General features: G+C 37.2%; 1 protein-coding gene across 9 annotated transcripts in view; it reads right to left on the bottom strand.

Annotated features, from left to right (window-relative positions):
* LOC113575171 (adhesion G-protein coupled receptor G2) overlaps positions 1-15,817 on the bottom strand; it is a 19,520-nt gene extending 3,703 nt beyond the window's left edge. The window contains exons 1-28 of one of the 9 annotated variants that reach the window (XM_035535942.2): positions 15,327-15,741; positions 15,038-15,224; positions 13,306-13,403; positions 11,863-11,925; positions 11,531-11,632; positions 11,227-11,313; positions 10,895-10,942; positions 10,646-10,719; positions 7,621-7,760; positions 7,417-7,453; positions 7,245-7,276; positions 7,007-7,131; positions 6,589-6,706; positions 6,372-6,451; positions 5,895-5,942; positions 5,718-5,785; positions 5,437-5,604; positions 5,301-5,332; positions 4,861-4,988; positions 4,509-4,638; positions 4,217-4,350; positions 3,682-3,901; positions 2,606-2,762; positions 2,156-2,320; positions 1,689-1,826; positions 1,488-1,533; positions 831-934; positions 244-368 (exon numbers count right to left, since the gene is read on the bottom strand). In XM_035535942.2, coding sequence (XP_035391835.1) covers positions 244-368; positions 831-934; positions 1,488-1,533; positions 1,689-1,826; positions 2,156-2,320; positions 2,606-2,762; positions 3,682-3,901; positions 4,217-4,350; positions 4,509-4,638; positions 4,861-4,988; positions 5,301-5,332; positions 5,437-5,604; positions 5,718-5,785; positions 5,895-5,942; positions 6,372-6,451; positions 6,589-6,706; positions 7,007-7,131; positions 7,245-7,276; positions 7,417-7,453; positions 7,621-7,760; positions 10,646-10,719; positions 10,895-10,942; positions 11,227-11,313; positions 11,531-11,632; positions 11,863-11,925; positions 13,306-13,399 — 2,663 coding nt within the window. In that variant the 5' untranslated portion in view covers positions 13,400-13,403; positions 15,038-15,224; positions 15,327-15,741. Of the gene's footprint in view, positions 1-243; positions 369-830; positions 935-1,487; positions 1,534-1,688; positions 1,827-2,155; positions 2,321-2,605; positions 2,763-3,681; positions 3,902-4,216; positions 4,351-4,508; positions 4,639-4,860; positions 4,989-5,300; positions 5,333-5,436; positions 5,605-5,717; positions 5,786-5,894; positions 5,943-6,371; positions 6,452-6,588; positions 6,707-7,006; positions 7,132-7,244; positions 7,277-7,416; positions 7,454-7,620; positions 7,761-10,645; positions 10,720-10,894; positions 10,943-11,226; positions 11,314-11,530; positions 11,633-11,862; positions 11,926-13,305; positions 13,404-15,037; positions 15,744-15,784 lie in introns of those variants that run through there. The other 8 variants (XM_035535943.2, XM_027006517.3, XR_014118704.1 and 5 more) reach the window with 8 other exon arrangements.
* Positions 15,818-16,932: the final 1,115 nt, after the last annotated feature.

The raw sequence follows: 16,932 nt of genomic DNA, 5'->3' as shown, positions 1-16,932 counted from the left end.
GTTTATATCCAACTGAAAACTTGGATGTAAACAGTCCATTAATAAACCTAATTATGCCTAAAAAAAAATACATAAGTATAAAAATGTTTCCTACAAGAACTAGGAAGGTATAGAAGAATCAGATTTTTTAATGGTTTTGTCTTCATACTATTAGTAACACAAGGCAGAATCAACATACATGAAACATGAAAGTGTTGTGTATAATATTTGCAAGATGCGACTCAATGATGGTTTGCAACTCACTCAAAAGACAGGTAAGTGAGCAGGGTAATGGAAAGGAAAATCGCAGAGATTCCACAGCCAATATAAGTTATGTAGGACAGGATCAGGGCCTGCAGAGGATTTGGTGGCCCCTCCTGGAAAATGTTCTGGGAAGGAAAAACGGGTCACACAATTAGACTGAAATATACCGAGTACATGAACCAGTCCATTCCAGCTGAGTCCCCAAAAGATTCAACCCAATATAGAATTACAATGTTGTGCAAATAACACAAATAGAGATTCTATTTCATAATTTCATGAATTAATGACATGCTGTTACTTAAAAATAAGGATTTTCTCATCTCTCCGTATGTTGTAATTTCTTATAAAACTGAAGGCCCTGAACTTCTAGCAACACAGATAAAATTCTCTAAATGAAGAATTCAAAGTCAAATGAATTATACATCACCCAGACTATCCCAGTCAATGAGTTTGACAGCTATACACTCAATTCAATGAGAGCACAATGTACTTTGGTGTAGGCACAGACTGACACCTGAACATAAGTCCATATGTTTAGTCTGTCTAGTGAGACAATGCTATTCGAGCCAAAGGGAGCTGAGTCTCACCAGTAGCACCCCAAAGCCGGTGAGGTGGTTACAGCTGCACACCGTCTCATTAGCAGTGCGGTTCATCACTTTGCAGCCTTCAGGGCTCCAGCCACCAGCACCACCTGCCAATGAACCAATCACTTAAGGAATCAAAAATGTATTCAGGCAAATAATAATAAACACTGGAAAGGTGAAATAATATCTTATCCAAATGTTAGCATCTCCCAGAAGTAAAAAAGTGTTTGCTTAACATTTAAATATCCTTAACATTTAAATATCCATATAACTGTTTATATTTCTGAAGTTGAATTTAGCCAAAAATATCATCTTTATTAAGCATGATAGGAACTTCACCATTCATTGTGCTAGTATTTATTTAAACTCTGCTTTGAAACAGGCTTTAGCTTAACTTGCAGTGTTAATGTGGAAAACTATATGTAGATATATGATATAAAAAACTGAATTTGTGCAGTTTTTAAACAATCCAGACATCATTTATCAGATATTAATCTTAAGGTACAATGTATTATTCAATAACAAATATGAATTATGTTGTAAGATTACTAAAACTAATATAAAGGTTATGTAACTATGGGTGTGGCAAATGTAAGTCCTTGGAGTATAAGTGTTTTAAATCAAGAAATACCCCACGTTTTGCTTATGCATAGGCCTCACCATTTAAGTAAAAGTCCCAAAATACACAAGATAGTGTATAGTTTTCCTGTCAAGAGATGGTGACACAATAGTTATTAGACAAGTTTTATTATAAACAATGTGCATATGATTAGAAGTCTTTATTGAGAAGTTGAGATTTGAAAAATACTGGCATCATGAAACTCAAAGCAATTATTTGCCTGACAGGATTCTTTTACTGACCGTATAGGACATGGAACTCTTCGTATTTCTCAAAGTTATTACTATGTTGTCTGTCAGATTGGAGATGGACAGGTTGGCCACACTGGCAGATAGAACTCCACTAATCAGCATGCTTTTGTTTGGGTTGAGTGCTTTGTCCTACGCACAGCCATGACAGAAATGCATGAGTCTTTCATTTGTACAAATGAAAAGCATGATTATATTTTACCATTGACTGTCTGTGTTGTAAGTTTTTATACAAACCATGCAGACCTTGAGTTACAGACAGGCCTGGAAACCTGTAGTTACAGTGTATATTTGTATCTAAATTGGAACACTATTTTTGCAAGTAAAATAAATATATGCCTACCTAACAAGTGCGTCAAATGCCTCAATGTAACTACAGATATCTTTTGTTAAAATGCAACCAGGTCATATGCAAATAAACTGCATACAGCTAAGGCTTTGAAAAGTTCCAAGATGAGTACCTGGAAAAGAGTGCTCTTCTGGTAGAAGTTAAACTGGACTCTGGAGGCCATCTGCTGCTCCTGAGTGGTGAGGTTCTTCGTGAGGGAGGCGGGGAGCAAGACAGAGCCCTGGGGGGAGAGGAACCTGGTCTCTGTATTCCTCCTGCGTCTGCGGCCGCTGTCAATCTACACCACCACAAACAGAAGCACCACAGCCATCATATTCTTGGCCTTCTTGATCTCTCTGGCTTCGCTCAAATAGGATTTAGATCTGTGCTAATAGCCTACATCTGATGTTTTAAAGCATTTTAAAGCATTTTAAAGCAAGATAATAAAGAAATTCACAGCCAATAATTCTTTATACAAGTTTCAGGATCATCATATGCAAAGATCATCATGGTGTAACACATGGTGTAAATGTTGTAATATTTGGGGCCTGAGCAATGTGACCACTGGCTATTAAGATGTTACCTGCAGGTCTGAGGAGTCAATCATAGTAAATGTGGTCTGCGGAAAAGCTGTCCCATCCACCTTTTTCACAGCCAGAGCCAGAGATTGAGCAAGAATAGTTGCCATCTGGCTCTGCACAACCAGCTTCAAGCCAACCGTGTCCACAAGCCTAATGATCCTAATCAGTCCAGAAGAGAATTATCACTTTATATGTGCACAGCACACATTACAGTATAGCTGAAACTGACATACACAGACAGAAAAGGTTGTTTGGTACATCTGCCTCTTTGTGAACTAAAAGCATTCTAAATGTAATACAAGATAAAGTGCCTCATGCTTGTACAAATATATTCGTTCTTAAACTTCTTGAACAAACTTGACATGTCCACGACTTTTCTGATTTTTTTTGTAGAAATAAAATTTAGTGGATGAGACCTGTCATATGAGTTGTATATAATTGTCACTCTCAAAAATAACTATGTATTGATGGAAGCTATTTGATTAAATAAAAATAGTGTATGGAGGTTATTTTGCTTGACACTTTGTCTTCTTTGACTTATGGCATTTTTTGGATCATTGAATATGTTAATTGACAGTTCTCCTGAATATACACTCTTGTGCCAACATAGCTGTGATTTCCAACAATTTTCAGAAATTATGATTTCTGAAACTGAGGTGGCACAGTTAACTAACTTAATGAAAAAATAATAATTTTTTCAGGAATTTTAGATAAGAATACAAAATGGTTTTGCATGAGGCCCAGTCTTTGAGAAAGGCTTTAGCTATCAGTGACAAGTCTGATAGCTAAAGCTTTTCAAGTCTGAAAGTAATAAAGAAGGTTCTTAAATGAGTCTGTACCAGATTCAAACACAGACTCAGACAAGGATTGCAGAATGTTGATTACTTGCCTCAGGTGTGTTAGCAAACAAATTAAGTCCCAGACTGTGGACTGAGGGTCCCCAAGCACTGGGCTGAAAACCCTAGCCCTAGTCCATTGCCAAGACCAACACATATCATTTCCCCTTCCAGAAACACTAACCATAACTCCTGCAACAAAAACCACAAAACTGAACAACATAGAGCAATGACCTCCTCACCTCTTTGAAAGGGGTGCCAGTGTGTTCGGCGATGCATCTAGCAGATTGCTTACAGTGTCAATACACGATGTCCCCAGATTCAGGCTAACATTGGGCGAATGTGCTAGAATCTGCTCTAGCTGAGACATGATATCCTCTATTTGAGCAAAGCTCAGAGAAAGAACATTTTTGCTCATGTTCTTCAGAGCTTCAGCTGCTGCTTCTGCGCTGGTCGTAGAGGCTGTTTAAAAATTGGCATGTATTCTGAATTGAGTTTGTGCATGTTTTTAATTACATCAATTGCGTTCCTCTTTATACCATGCTAATAACAGCAATAAGTGTAATTAACACCACAGTTGACATTGTGCACATGGTTAAGCTAGACCTGTACTATAGCTTTATATAGCTATATCTACCTATGTACCATATAATGTGAATACACAGCATGCCTATAACACAAGACTAGACAGATATGTTCCAGTAATAGTGGGTTTCAATAGCCAACCTGTGGTGTTCAAGGCATTTACTGTAGTTGTTGTGTTTGAGCCTGTCAAACCTGTGGTGTTGAGGTTAGTTGTGTTGGTGGTGAGCGTTGCATTAACCACTGTAGGTGTCAGTGTAGTTGTGACATTCTGAATTGTGGTCTGGTTTATGGTTATAACTAGGTGACATACTTCTGGCGGGAGCATGCTGTAATAGAAGAAAATGGAAAAATAATGTGCACAGAAAGACACAACAAACATGATCTATTTCTACACAGTATTTATTTTTAAGATGTCTTAACAAGGCATATTCATGATTCAATTTGCATGGAGAAAGACTTAAAGTTTAAGGACCACTTCACTCACCAGGAACCCAGAGGTCTGTCCAAGTTCACCTTACAGATGTCATAAAGGGTAAGGTTGAAATATACCAGACTTTCCATATTTAACTGTATAGGATCTATATTTGTCCTATTTTCCGAGATACATGATTTTGCTGAGGACAGGAAAAATTAAAGGACTCAACACCCCTTTAGTGTGTTATAATGCCTAATACTAATAAACTATAATAATAATTTATTTTAAAAATCTCAAATCTTTCTGAACTGAAAGATTGTGTGTACATTGTTATATTTAAAAGTACATTACATTTTAGAATAGAACATAATTTCAAGTGAATACTTTGCTATCCTCGAAGATGTAGGCCTAATATACATACCAACTCTGGTAACAATGCCGAAGGCATGGATAGCGCTTTCGTTTTGAAATGCAGTGAGTAATGCTGAGCCTACTGAACATGTATCCACTGCCTTCGTCAATTTCAAAATGACAGTGCAATTGTTCACACTATCAAATGAAGAGTAGATAATTAGAAATGCAGGGAATACACAGTAAAGTGCACAGCTACAATAGAGTGCAGGCATTCTCAGCTCAGTGCCACTGACATACCAAAATTCTGTCACCATTAAAGTGAATATTAAGTTCAGCCTGACACAGTCCTGTCTTGGTTCTGTCCTCTTATGGAGGCAATGAAAAAAGTCAACATTGACTTGTTCTGAATTACATCTTATAAATGGCAACTAGCTACCATTACAAACTGATCTGCCCACTGTATACCTTTATGCACATTTTTACACACTAATTCTTTACTTCCCTTACTTTGGTTGTGGTCCACACTGCACTGTAAAGCTCTGCATGAACAAAACGTTTATGGGGATAAGAATATTCGTTGAAAACATTTAAAAAGACATAAAAATGTATTCTTCCATTGATAAAATCATCAAAGACAACTTACGTCATACATCTTAGAAATATTATGCAGAACTAGGCAACCAGAACTAAATGTAGAAACAGGAATATATTTTAGTAGCAGAATAAGGCCTAGTGTTAAAGGCAAGAAATAAGTGTATATGGTATTAATGTACTTATGTATCTCTGTGTTGCAAGGTTTTGGATGAGAAATCTGTTGAAAGGAAAACAACACAGCTGACCTACTTCTTACAGAATAAGGTTAGCACAGTTCATATTAAGAACTAAATATTATACACATGCCCAAGCCCTATAATATAGCCTTACCAGTGATCCAATCTGTGTAATATTAAAGCTGGAGTCTACTATTGTAATGTTCATAGTGTAATAGGCAGCTATAAAAAAAAAACAAAAAAAGAAATATGAGAGAGAAAAATGGATTTAGTGGAAATCATATTAATTAATTTAGTGAATCAATTTATACTGAATTCATTAGATTCTTACCAGGGCTATTGCAGTAAGCTGTACAAGAACAGGTGTTTATTGGATTTACTGAGGAGTAGAAAAATGTTAACATTTGTTTAATTTGTTAACAATGCCTATAGCAATAAAAGAGCTTACCAAATCATATATGAAAAATACTTTTTTTTTGTTTTGTTTTGTTTTTGGGTTTTTTTAGCAATTATGCATTACCTCTGTCAATAAATGAGTGATATATGTGAAAACTATTCGACATTTAGGAATTTGTTTAAAATTTGTGTTGTCAATAAATTTATACATGGGCATTTATTTCAATTTTGATTTGTCTTTACATCCAAAAGTCTGTAGTATTATGAAAAACATACTTAATCAGGTGTGTCCAAACATTTGACTGGTACTTCACCAGTTCAGTGGTATAATTTAGAGACCATAAACCTAGACCTAGAAAATTATCTTGAGAGGTGGAATACCCTACTACTACCATGTGATTACTACACATACCACTGTTACCAGCAGAAGAGCTGCAGTTCCTCCCATGTTGAATACCCTGTGAAACATACACTGTCCCACTCTGTCCACTACTGAAAAAAATGGAATTACACATTGAAATGTGTACAGGTTTACTTGTAAAACACTATCTACTGTGCATAAAGTTTATGATGCTATCCAACACTGATAGATAATGAAACTGATTTTTCAAGAAAACCCTTGAACTTACCAAGAGATATTAACTGCCACATTTGAATTACAGAAACTCCCTGAGGTCAGAAAACCATTGCACTTCTCAAAGTTTCCAGCAGGAGATGCTGTAGCATTCATGACACAAAGCCCTTTTGCTGATGGGCAATCAAAAGGCAACGGTGTTAACCCATATGCAATGTATTATACACAGATTTAGAGTATATGTATTCTATTTTTTAATCTTAATTCCTTTATGGTAATAACTTACATTTTCTATATGTCTTTACAAAATAGTTTGAGCAAACACATACACACAGAATAGTGAGGCATCCTCAATTTATAAGAGCATCATATTGGTAATACGTGCAAAAGAAGTCCCATTTTTAATACAAATATTAATCATTTTTGTTTTACATTTCATGGCTATGTTGTATTGGGCAAATCGTGACACTCACCCACTTTCTCTATTTTGTCTCCAACCACATGGGCCTGCACGGTCGAGTTGTCCACTATACTCACTATGCAGCACTGATCAGCTTCCTGAGTCAACTGCAGCACGACATTGCATTGTGTCTCATTACTGGGGAGGCAGAGACATTAGTCAACATATGTTATCTTAAGATATTCTATTCAACATTGTCTGAGAAGAGGACAACTGAAAATGCCAAAGAAGAATAATGATTGATAACTGACCTAGTCTTAATATCGCACATGACCTCAATGTTCTGAAAATGAATATCAAAATACAAAGACAGGATTATATTCCACATTTGACAAACTATTATTAAGCCCAAACATGCAAAACAAAGCAAAATAAATGCATTTCATTGCATGATTATTATGTTAAACATAAACTGGTGCTTACTTTAAGGAGGTTGGTTGTAGTTCCAATTTGTCTCACACTAAATGACAAAAATATTTATCACACAGATTTTCAGAATGGTAAAATCAACAAATAAAACAAATTTAAATAAAAAGAAAATCTTAAAATATCTGATATTGTTCAAACAGACTGCATTGGTCACTGCATTGTTACATTTCCAGTGAGGAATACTTCCCTCCACACTACCTGTTTTCTGGTGTGTGAACTGTAGTAAGTGAGCTGTTGCTTTGTACAGAGGCACCAGAGCTCAACATGCCCATGTTGTTGCTGTCTAGACTGGTGCTAGAGTTACATTTTCCTAGTTTCTCTCTGAACAGTTGCTGGAGCTGAAAAACACAGTAAGATGCATCAGTGTACAGAAATATCTGTGCTGATTACAGGCTGGAAGTTCCGAGGTCTAAGTGTGATATACCCTCAAAGGTGGTGGGAAATAACTGTGCTAAGATCCGATAGGACTTCCAGACAGACAAACAAGATGGTAATGGATAACCAACCGGCCATAATAGTGGTAGACAAACAGCAGAAGAGGAACATAGTGATAAACGTGCCAATCCCAAGTGATAGCAAAATCTGGGAAAAGGAAAACGAGAAGCTCTAGAAATACCATTGGCTGAAGGAAGAACTAGAAAAAATGGGGGGGGGGGGGGGGTGAAAGCAACTGTGGTTCCCATGGTAACCAGAGCACTAGGGTCTGTAACCCCCAATGGCTCCAACAGATACCAGGAACAACATCCAAGAACTCAGTCCAGTGCCGTCCTGGGAACAACTAAGATACTACACAGGACTCTCAAGCTCTCAGGCCTCTAGCAGAAGACCTGAGCTTGAAAGGAAAAGACTGCCCGGAGGGCAAGTGAGGAATTTTCACATATGTCTGTGTGTGCATTGTCACACTGGTTCTCACAGTAACCACACCAACTCACAAATCCTAGTCTCTCACTAGTCTCCCTTAACCCACACTCATGGATCAGGTGGTTTAACTGTGTGTGTATTTTTCAATCCCTTATAGAATCAGGCAACTAAGTTTCTTGGATAAATCAGTCACTGAACAACTTCACATCAGTCACTGAACAACTCAGGGGTGGATGTGGCATTTCTGCAGCCCCCATAAAAGTTATGTCTGTGTGCCCTAATCAAAGACATTTTTTTTTTCCCTGCAAAAAACAACATTTACCCTCCCTGTAGAATCTTCTTCCAGCAGTCAGAACTGAACATCCTGGTTTCTTTTCCTTAATTTTCTTTCTGTTTTGGGCAGCACTGGGATACAAATCTTTCGTGGTTGCATTCAAGAGTCCTCGTTAGCTAGCTAGTATGTTATTTTATCTCTTTGGTTTCAAAAAACTGGAGAAAAAAAAAGCATTTAGTCAGTTTTTTCAGCCAACTGCCTGTAGACAGCAGAGGGCCCTGATCCCTGGGGCAGTATGTATTTGCGTGGTTTGCATAGTGGTAAAAACTGGCACTGCTCACACTATAAAGTAGGGGTGACTCACAATAACAACTGGGATCCTGCAGCAGCAATCCATTTCCTTCCTTATCACAACCCCAACTTCTCCTGGGAACTTGGTGAGCTCATCTCATGGGGTCCTTAATGTTTATGTGACTGTATGTCCTTGTATGGACTTGTCTTATATCACTCCCACAATAGAAAATCCTGGGACTAACCACTCAGTAACTATTTCCCTAGATTTTCAGGATCTGGCCAATGTATTTAGCGACACTTAGGACACACAGACCCCTCCACCCATACCAGTGATTGCACCATAGAACTCCTGCCCAGAACCACACCTCCCCAGCTGAGCATTCCCACTTTCTTGCCCAGAAGCACAGGCCATGATGAAATAAGCCATGAAGGTGCAGGATTTCACTTGTCCGTCTATCTTGGAGGCTGAAGCAAGTTTCCTATTTATTTGTGGAGAGCAAGAATTGGGGTGTCAGACCCTATATTGACTATCATGGTCTCAATGTGATTTCCATACAGTGTGCTATCCCCTTCTGCTAACACTTTCACTATACTTGACCTCAGTAATATGCATTGTGTGTACAATCTAATCAGAACTAGAGAAGGGGATATGTGAAAGAGAGTTTTTATTACTCACTATGTGTGTGTGTGTGTGTGTGTGTGTGTGTGTGTGTGTGTGTGTGTGTGTGTGTGTGTATTTATATATTTTGCTGCTTAGGGAAGGCTGTCAAAAGCAGTATCATGATGTATAATGACAACAAAGGCTCTCATCCAGTATCAATGTGTACTTGGTTACCAGCCTGCACTGTTCCCCTTGGCCAGCTGAACCCTGCAGTGGACAACTGGACCAGAACCAGTGAACAGGGCTGGGAAGCTGCACAGTGATAAGATCAATGCCAAACACCAACAGAGAGCTTCCCCACCAGATAATTTGCTTGTTCATCAGGGACGTATGTTACTACATATGTTACCGCAGAAAATTAAGTACCTGGCATATTGGCCCGTCATGAGACACTCATGGGATAAATCAAACCTGTTACACACCATCTTGAGCTGCACAGTTCCTACAGTATCTGCTCTTGCTTTCATATGTCTTTGTTGAAACTTGTGCCTCCCTCTTTCCAGGAGCTGGTGCCAGAATCGGAATCATCTCTCCTGCTCAGTGTCAAGGGTTGGCTGACCTGACTGTATCTTTTTTTGCTGTGTTATTAACACCTGATTTTGGATTTCCCGGCGGATTGTTACTGTATTGTTACTGTATCATATCGTATATTGCAACTGTATATTTCAATATAGGTTTACTGAAGTAAGGGCAAATCCAAGACATAAACAGCAGACAGCCAATGGTCAAAACCAGTACAGAGCGAACTAACATACAAGGGAGGTCGAGGACACAGCAAAAACAGTCTAGACATGCTGTTCAGTATGCTTACAAATCATACCTTGCAATACCTTGCAAAAAGGAAGTAGACAGAACTGGTTTATAAACACTGAGGCTCAAGAGACACAGGTGAAACAAATTAGTACTCTGGAGATGCTGATCTCTGGTGCTTTCTCGACTAAGGGAATTCAGGTGCAGATTTCTCCACCTGACTAGCTGGGGCATTGTGGGGAGTTGAGTCCTGAGCAGCAGGGCAGGGGTGAAGCATGACATCACATAACCCTAAAGATAATGAAATACTTTTTTTTTCCAAACAATGTGATGTCATAGCTTCAGCCACACGTGTAATTGGGACATGATAGGTCTGCACTTACCCACATAGCAATTTTGGCCTCATCAGAAAATGTTCCAGTTACTTCAACACTGATTGTCATCCAGTAGTAGACAGCTACAAGAGATAGCCACAACTTATCAAATACACCACTCTCATTTATTCTTTACTGTGAAATAATATCTTCACTGTAATTTGGGGTTAATACTTGGGAAAGAGCGAAAAGGTCCTTTTTTTACATTTTTTTTTAATGTCTGTTTTAATGATGTATTTTAATGTCTACACTACTCACAGTGATCGTCACATTGTTGTGAGAAGTTGCAATGTGTTGGTGTTGAAGCTAGAACAAAAGGGTGTTTATAAGTAAATACAGCATATCTTCACTTTCTGATATCAAAAAACAAGCTAATTTGCTAGTACATTTCCATAAAGAAACTGTTTAAAAAAATCACTTTTGGAAAGCATTACAATTTAGAAAATGTCACTCATTTCAGTACCTTTTCTACAAGAAAAGTGTGCCACATGTCAACCAGGAACACTTATTCAGTAATGGTCACTTCAATCAGGATTACATAACTGGATTCATCTGCAACAGATGAGGCCCTTTGTATTTTGTTAGCTCACCTGTTGGCGAATAAAAGCTAGTTGTGTCTGTTGAGGTCATCAACATTGTTGTGATATTTGAAGACGTGTTTGTTGGATTGGTGGATCCTGACTCATTCAGACAGAGGGAAATAACAATATTTAAATTCCTCACTAACAAGAGTAAGAAAACAATTTCATTGCTTTGATTCAGGGTTTCCAGGATGTGTTATTAATGGAAAGATGCATAAATGTTGTGTAGCTTTGCAGCTAAATGATGGAGAGCCATTGAGAGTTACAGCAACCCATCAGAGTAATCTAACACTCAACTCCTGTTCTCACGTACCAGATGTAAAATTAGAGCTTCTTTGGGTTATTGAAGTCTTCGTCATTGTTGTGTTATTTATCACTGTTGAAGACATATTTCTTTGATAGGTGATTCCTGGGCCTTTAAGATAGATGGAGAAAACAATAATCAAATACCTCAATTGCAAGAGTAAGAAAGAAATAGCTTCTTTTTTTTTTTTTTTTTTTTTTTTTTTTTGCTTTCCCAGATGGGTCTTTAAGGGAAAAATACATAGATATTCTGAAACTACACAGCTAAATGATGGAGAGACATCGTGAGTTACAGCAGCCCATCGGTGTACTCTAACACTCAGAACATTTGTTCCTGCTTACCAGATGTAGGAGTGCTAGCTGTGGTTTTTGAAGTCATCGCTGTTGTCATGGTAGTTACCCCTGCTGGAGATGTCTTTATTTGATTAGTGTTTCTTGAGCCATTAAGAGAGAGCGAGAACTTTGAAATACCTTATTAACAAGTACAATAAGAAAATACGTTCTTTTAAATTAGGCTAGCCAGGAGGGGACATCGTAGATGTCACTGAACAAGAGAACATACATAGGCATGAAATCATGCAATCAGACCCCCATAAACACATTCTGACAAATGTTATGTTCTGGTATAATCAAGATAAAATTCTGGATAACAGATAACAGATAAAATCTTGAATACCATTTTTTAAGCATTTCCAGTAGCCAAATAGCCAAAATGAAAGCTAACAAAATACCCAAGCAGTGCACTTGTATGAATCAATATCAATGTACAAAAACATCTATGGACACCCATTAGAGACACCTGCTCTTTCACTGAATAGGCCATATGAATCCAGGTGACAGCTGGGCTCCCTAAATCAGTTACCTTTCAAATCTCATCCATTTGTAGACTACACAAACAGGAAGAAAAAGGTCAAATAAAATGTTTTAAATCTGTAACAAAGATATGTCATTGATAACCTGAGAGCCCAAACAGTACAAAACAATATTAGGAGATTTTTACTATTCTTTCAAACATTTTTATACACAGTGTTAGCTTTTGGCCAAGATGAGTTTTAGCTTTGAAATCACCTAAGACCTTGAATTTGTCAATTTGATGTGTTGGCAAAACAGAAGCATAAAATAAGGATGATAAAACAAGTCTTTTTTGTTTAAAGAAAAAACTGACAGAAACTCTGTAAATATTTTTTCTTTGGCTGATGAGGGACATTCTTAGACAGATGGGGGACATAGTCATGGAAGCAGAAATGTCATGACAGGATAAGCCGCTTCAGGGGGGAATGGACCATCAACAAATAGAAAAGGATGAAACAAAGATTGCATTTTTACACAAGCTATGTGTGAAACTTTCACACTTGGTTTGTTTATTCTGCATTCACATTAAACGTCTACTCAGATTTTATATGCTGAAGTTTGGTTTGACTGAAAAAAAGAAACTGGCTTTTGTTTCAGGTCAGAGATTAAACCAGTTCAGCAGGTTGACTGGGTGATATTTGGCTCCTATGAACTGTTCTGTGTCGAGCAAATTACAAGTCATGTGTTCAATGACGAACAGATACCAGACAGCCACAAGACAGCCACCTGGCGACACACTGTATTTTTTTTCTTTGACAAACAATAGTCAGATTCTCAGTAAAATGCTTCACTGTTGCAGCACAATGAAAGCTGCTTTTATTGCACCTTCAAATTATTATTCTTTTATGCACTGCCTTTCCAACATAGTACCATATACTGTAAAATGACAGCAAATTGTGGATTGCTGCTCTGGTGGATGAAGCCCAGTCTTACCTAGGTAAGCCAGCAGGACCAGAACAGAGAGCAGGACATGGGACAGGACCTTCTGCTGCCTGTCATGGCATCCGCAAAGGGCTGTATTCACCATTCTTCTGCAACAGAGACCAGAAATGTGAAAGCTCAATTCCAACCACCACTGTCCTCCTCAGTCCTTAAGTGCTTAATTAATAAATAATAATAATAATAATAATAATAATAATAATAATAATAATAATAATAATAATAAATGGCAAAAAGGGCAATACTATGCCACAGGATTCATTAAATTATTTTTTAAAGCATTATACATTTTAGGTGCCATTGACTTTGCAGCATTCTAATTAGCCTTTATTATTATTATTATTATTATTATTATTATTATTATTATTATTATTATTATTATTATTAATAAAAAGAAGAAGAATTACACTCTTCCAAATACAGATTTCAATATAAAGCTCATAACAGTATATGGCTTTTTTGTTGTTGGTGGTTTTTATATTTTATTTTGGGAAATTATCCTTATTTTCAAATTTTGTCAATCTGATTACTTCATGGCTATTTATTGATTTTGTAGTTTAAGATAACATTTTATATTAAAGTGTTTTTATCTTATGAATATTTTAAAAATCCATTTGCATTGGGGATTATCGGGATTAAGAGAAAATCTTATTGATTTTGTGCACTAGGTTCACTTCTGTGTCTAATATAAAACACAGAAACAAACGTACAGTAGGCAAAAGTGAGGTACTGCGCGATAATCTTAAGTAAATAACAAATAATGATAAAATAAATACTGCCACATTAACTGCATGCCAATTTTGAACACACCTAAAACCGAATGAGTGCTCTGCCTTATTCAGCAGAAGAAATTTTATATCCACATTGTCTTATCAATAGTGATGTTAATCTTACATACTATACTCATAGTTTGCGCAACTATTCATTTACCCATGGACACACACCCACCCGGGGGGGGGGGGGGGGGACGACATTTGTTCTCTGTGTTTCAACTTCACGTTTCTTTACTAAACGAACAAAGTCTGTACTGTTTGTACACATTGTGTCTGATAAAGAGGAGTTAAATTTCCTGAGGGTCTTGTAAAGTAAATACATTTTATAGATCACTTTTAAAAACTAAGCGCTTATGGGTTTATTCTGTTAAGTATGACCATAGTCTCATACTTAGTAGCTGTTATTCAGGCATGCTATTCACTTTCACGCTTTAAAATACATCATTAAAATTTACTGTATCGACATTTAACTGACAATTTAAGAATATGGTCAAAGGTTTAATCGATCTCCTGAATATGGTTCTCTATTCCACGTGAAAATATTAAACTACTGTTATTTTTCTTTGTTACTGTATTCTTTAACCAAAGTTATTCACACAGACTGAATTGCTAATCAAAAATCAACAAAGCCTCGCGCAGCACCGCATAAACAATATCGGGTTGTTGTCAGATTTGCTATGATTTTTAAATCGGCTTTGCCGATTTGATCTTTTGCACCAGTGTGTTTCATCTGCATTGTACAGGATTCTTTACTTCCAGTCAGTATTTTGAACATTTATTCTGTCTTCAGGCGGAACACCTGAACAATGAAAGGTAAAGGAAATTCTGAAATCAATGAAATGCTGAAATCACAAGTGTTATGGATCATACATTTCAGTAAGCTGGGCCTGTTTAATTGCACACCAAATCATATGCATTTATCTAAATGTTTCAGTTCTAATGAAGCCCCATACCTTTTGGGCGAACCGATGTCAGGAGAATTTGGTCCGAACTTTACGCTGTCTTGCGCATTAATACAGTTTCCTGCATCCAGGAACGGACAGTGATTTTCATCAGTAACCCACGAATCCCTTTTTTCATCATACAACCTTCTTTTCAAGTTATGTAGATCCAGCCTCTTTAAATATTAAAAATGGAAAGCTGCGACAAAATATCAGGAAAAACAGTCAGTCTTTCTATATTCTTTCTATATGCGTCGCTATTCTCGAATAATGCGGAGAAGTAAGTTCCCTTGTACTCCACCTTGCCTGAGCGCATGAAACTCCTTGGACAAATGTTACGCCTCTCGATGGAAAGTGTGGTCCACCCGATCTTCACCGCACATACTTAATTTCTAGTTTCTTTACACTTATACTTTTAATGATGCGGACAAAGCTTTCTTCGTTTAAAAATGAACCATGAGAGGAAACAGGAAAACACACAGTGGAAGACACAAGGCTACAGCCAGCTATTTCTGTCTCTTGCGATAAGTGAAACGAGGCGGTAAGAGCCGGTGGAAAATATTTAGGCTTGTTTGATAAAATAAAAATAAAATAAACACACACACTTTTAAGTATTATATCAACGCTGAATCTATGCCAGAGGTCTATAAAGAAATCATAAGCACACTGGCTTGTTAACGCCACGTGGTTCCACCCAAGTCAAGTTCAAGTTTGGTTTATTCGTCACATACATAGTCATACATGAAGTCTGCATCATACCTGTCACTTAATATGCATCTCGTCTTGCCCAGCCCCGAGTGTGTTCATGTAAGCCTGTTTTCCGTCATCTTGTTTTTTTCTGTTTTCGTGCCAATCCCGTTACTATAGATACAACTATACAACTACGGTAGTCTATTCTTAAACTCCTTTGACATCTCTATCATCATTATATCTATATTATTATACTATTATATCTCAGTAATTATTTTAAGTAATTAATAATTGTTAGCGTCGTATAAAACGTTTAATTGGGGTGAATTAATACATTAATTATTGTTTTACCGTTACAATGTGATATTCTGTTGAACATAATTCAATTGTTTTAGTTATCTGTTATAGGCTACCGCTTAATCATTTGCGTGAAACTTTCGTAAAACGGGGGATTGCGTTAGTGATCACTGTTAAAGAAGCTTATGTGTTTCATAGAAGTCTGGCAGGACTCTTCATTAATCTTTGCCTTGTCACAATTTTTGTCTTAAACTCTTCCAAAATCTTGCTCAGTAGTAAACACAGTTGACTCAAAAGCAGAGAAAAGCTTCTTACCCATTCAGCATAAAGGGGGAATTTCAGAAATGTGTTGATGTGACATGTGTGACATCATAAAGAGGAGTAGGCCACACTGGTGAGCTGTAAAGCATCCGCGCTGAGCTCAGAAGATGGGAATGGAGCCCTGCTTGTTTTTGTCTGTTTTGCTCAGCCTCATAAAGAAATACCTTTTCAGCATCGGTCTATATTTAGATACTATTTTAACATGATTTTGGTCTATCGGCTGATACAATAGAAAAACGTACGCAACACGTCTAGCAAGGGCCAAGCCTTTTATACAAAATATATTAATTTGTTTTATATATAAGAAGAACTCCATAATAAAGACTACAAACGACTTTCCAAACGATAAGTTTCAAGCAAAAGAGTTTGCAAGTTCTTTGTCAACTTATCAGTCTAGGATCCTATTCCCTAATCCCTTTTCTTATCATCCTTTCTGTGAAGAAACAAAGACTTCCTTACTGGCACAAAATGGGGCTCTCTACCACAGTGGGAACGCTAAAACTCTTATCTCTTATTTGTAGGCATTGATACTTCTGTTGGTGCTCTCTTCTATTGGTACTTCTGTTGGTACTTCTGTTGGTGCTCTCTTCTATTGGTAC

Source organism: Electrophorus electricus, chromosome 19 (genome assembly GCF_041902795.1).
Source record: "Electrophorus electricus isolate QZ-2024a chromosome 19, ASM4190279v1, whole genome shotgun sequence".
Taxonomy (NCBI): Eukaryota; Metazoa; Chordata; class Actinopteri; order Gymnotiformes; family Gymnotidae; genus Electrophorus; species Electrophorus electricus.
This window is presented reverse-complemented; position numbering and strand designations above follow the sequence as displayed.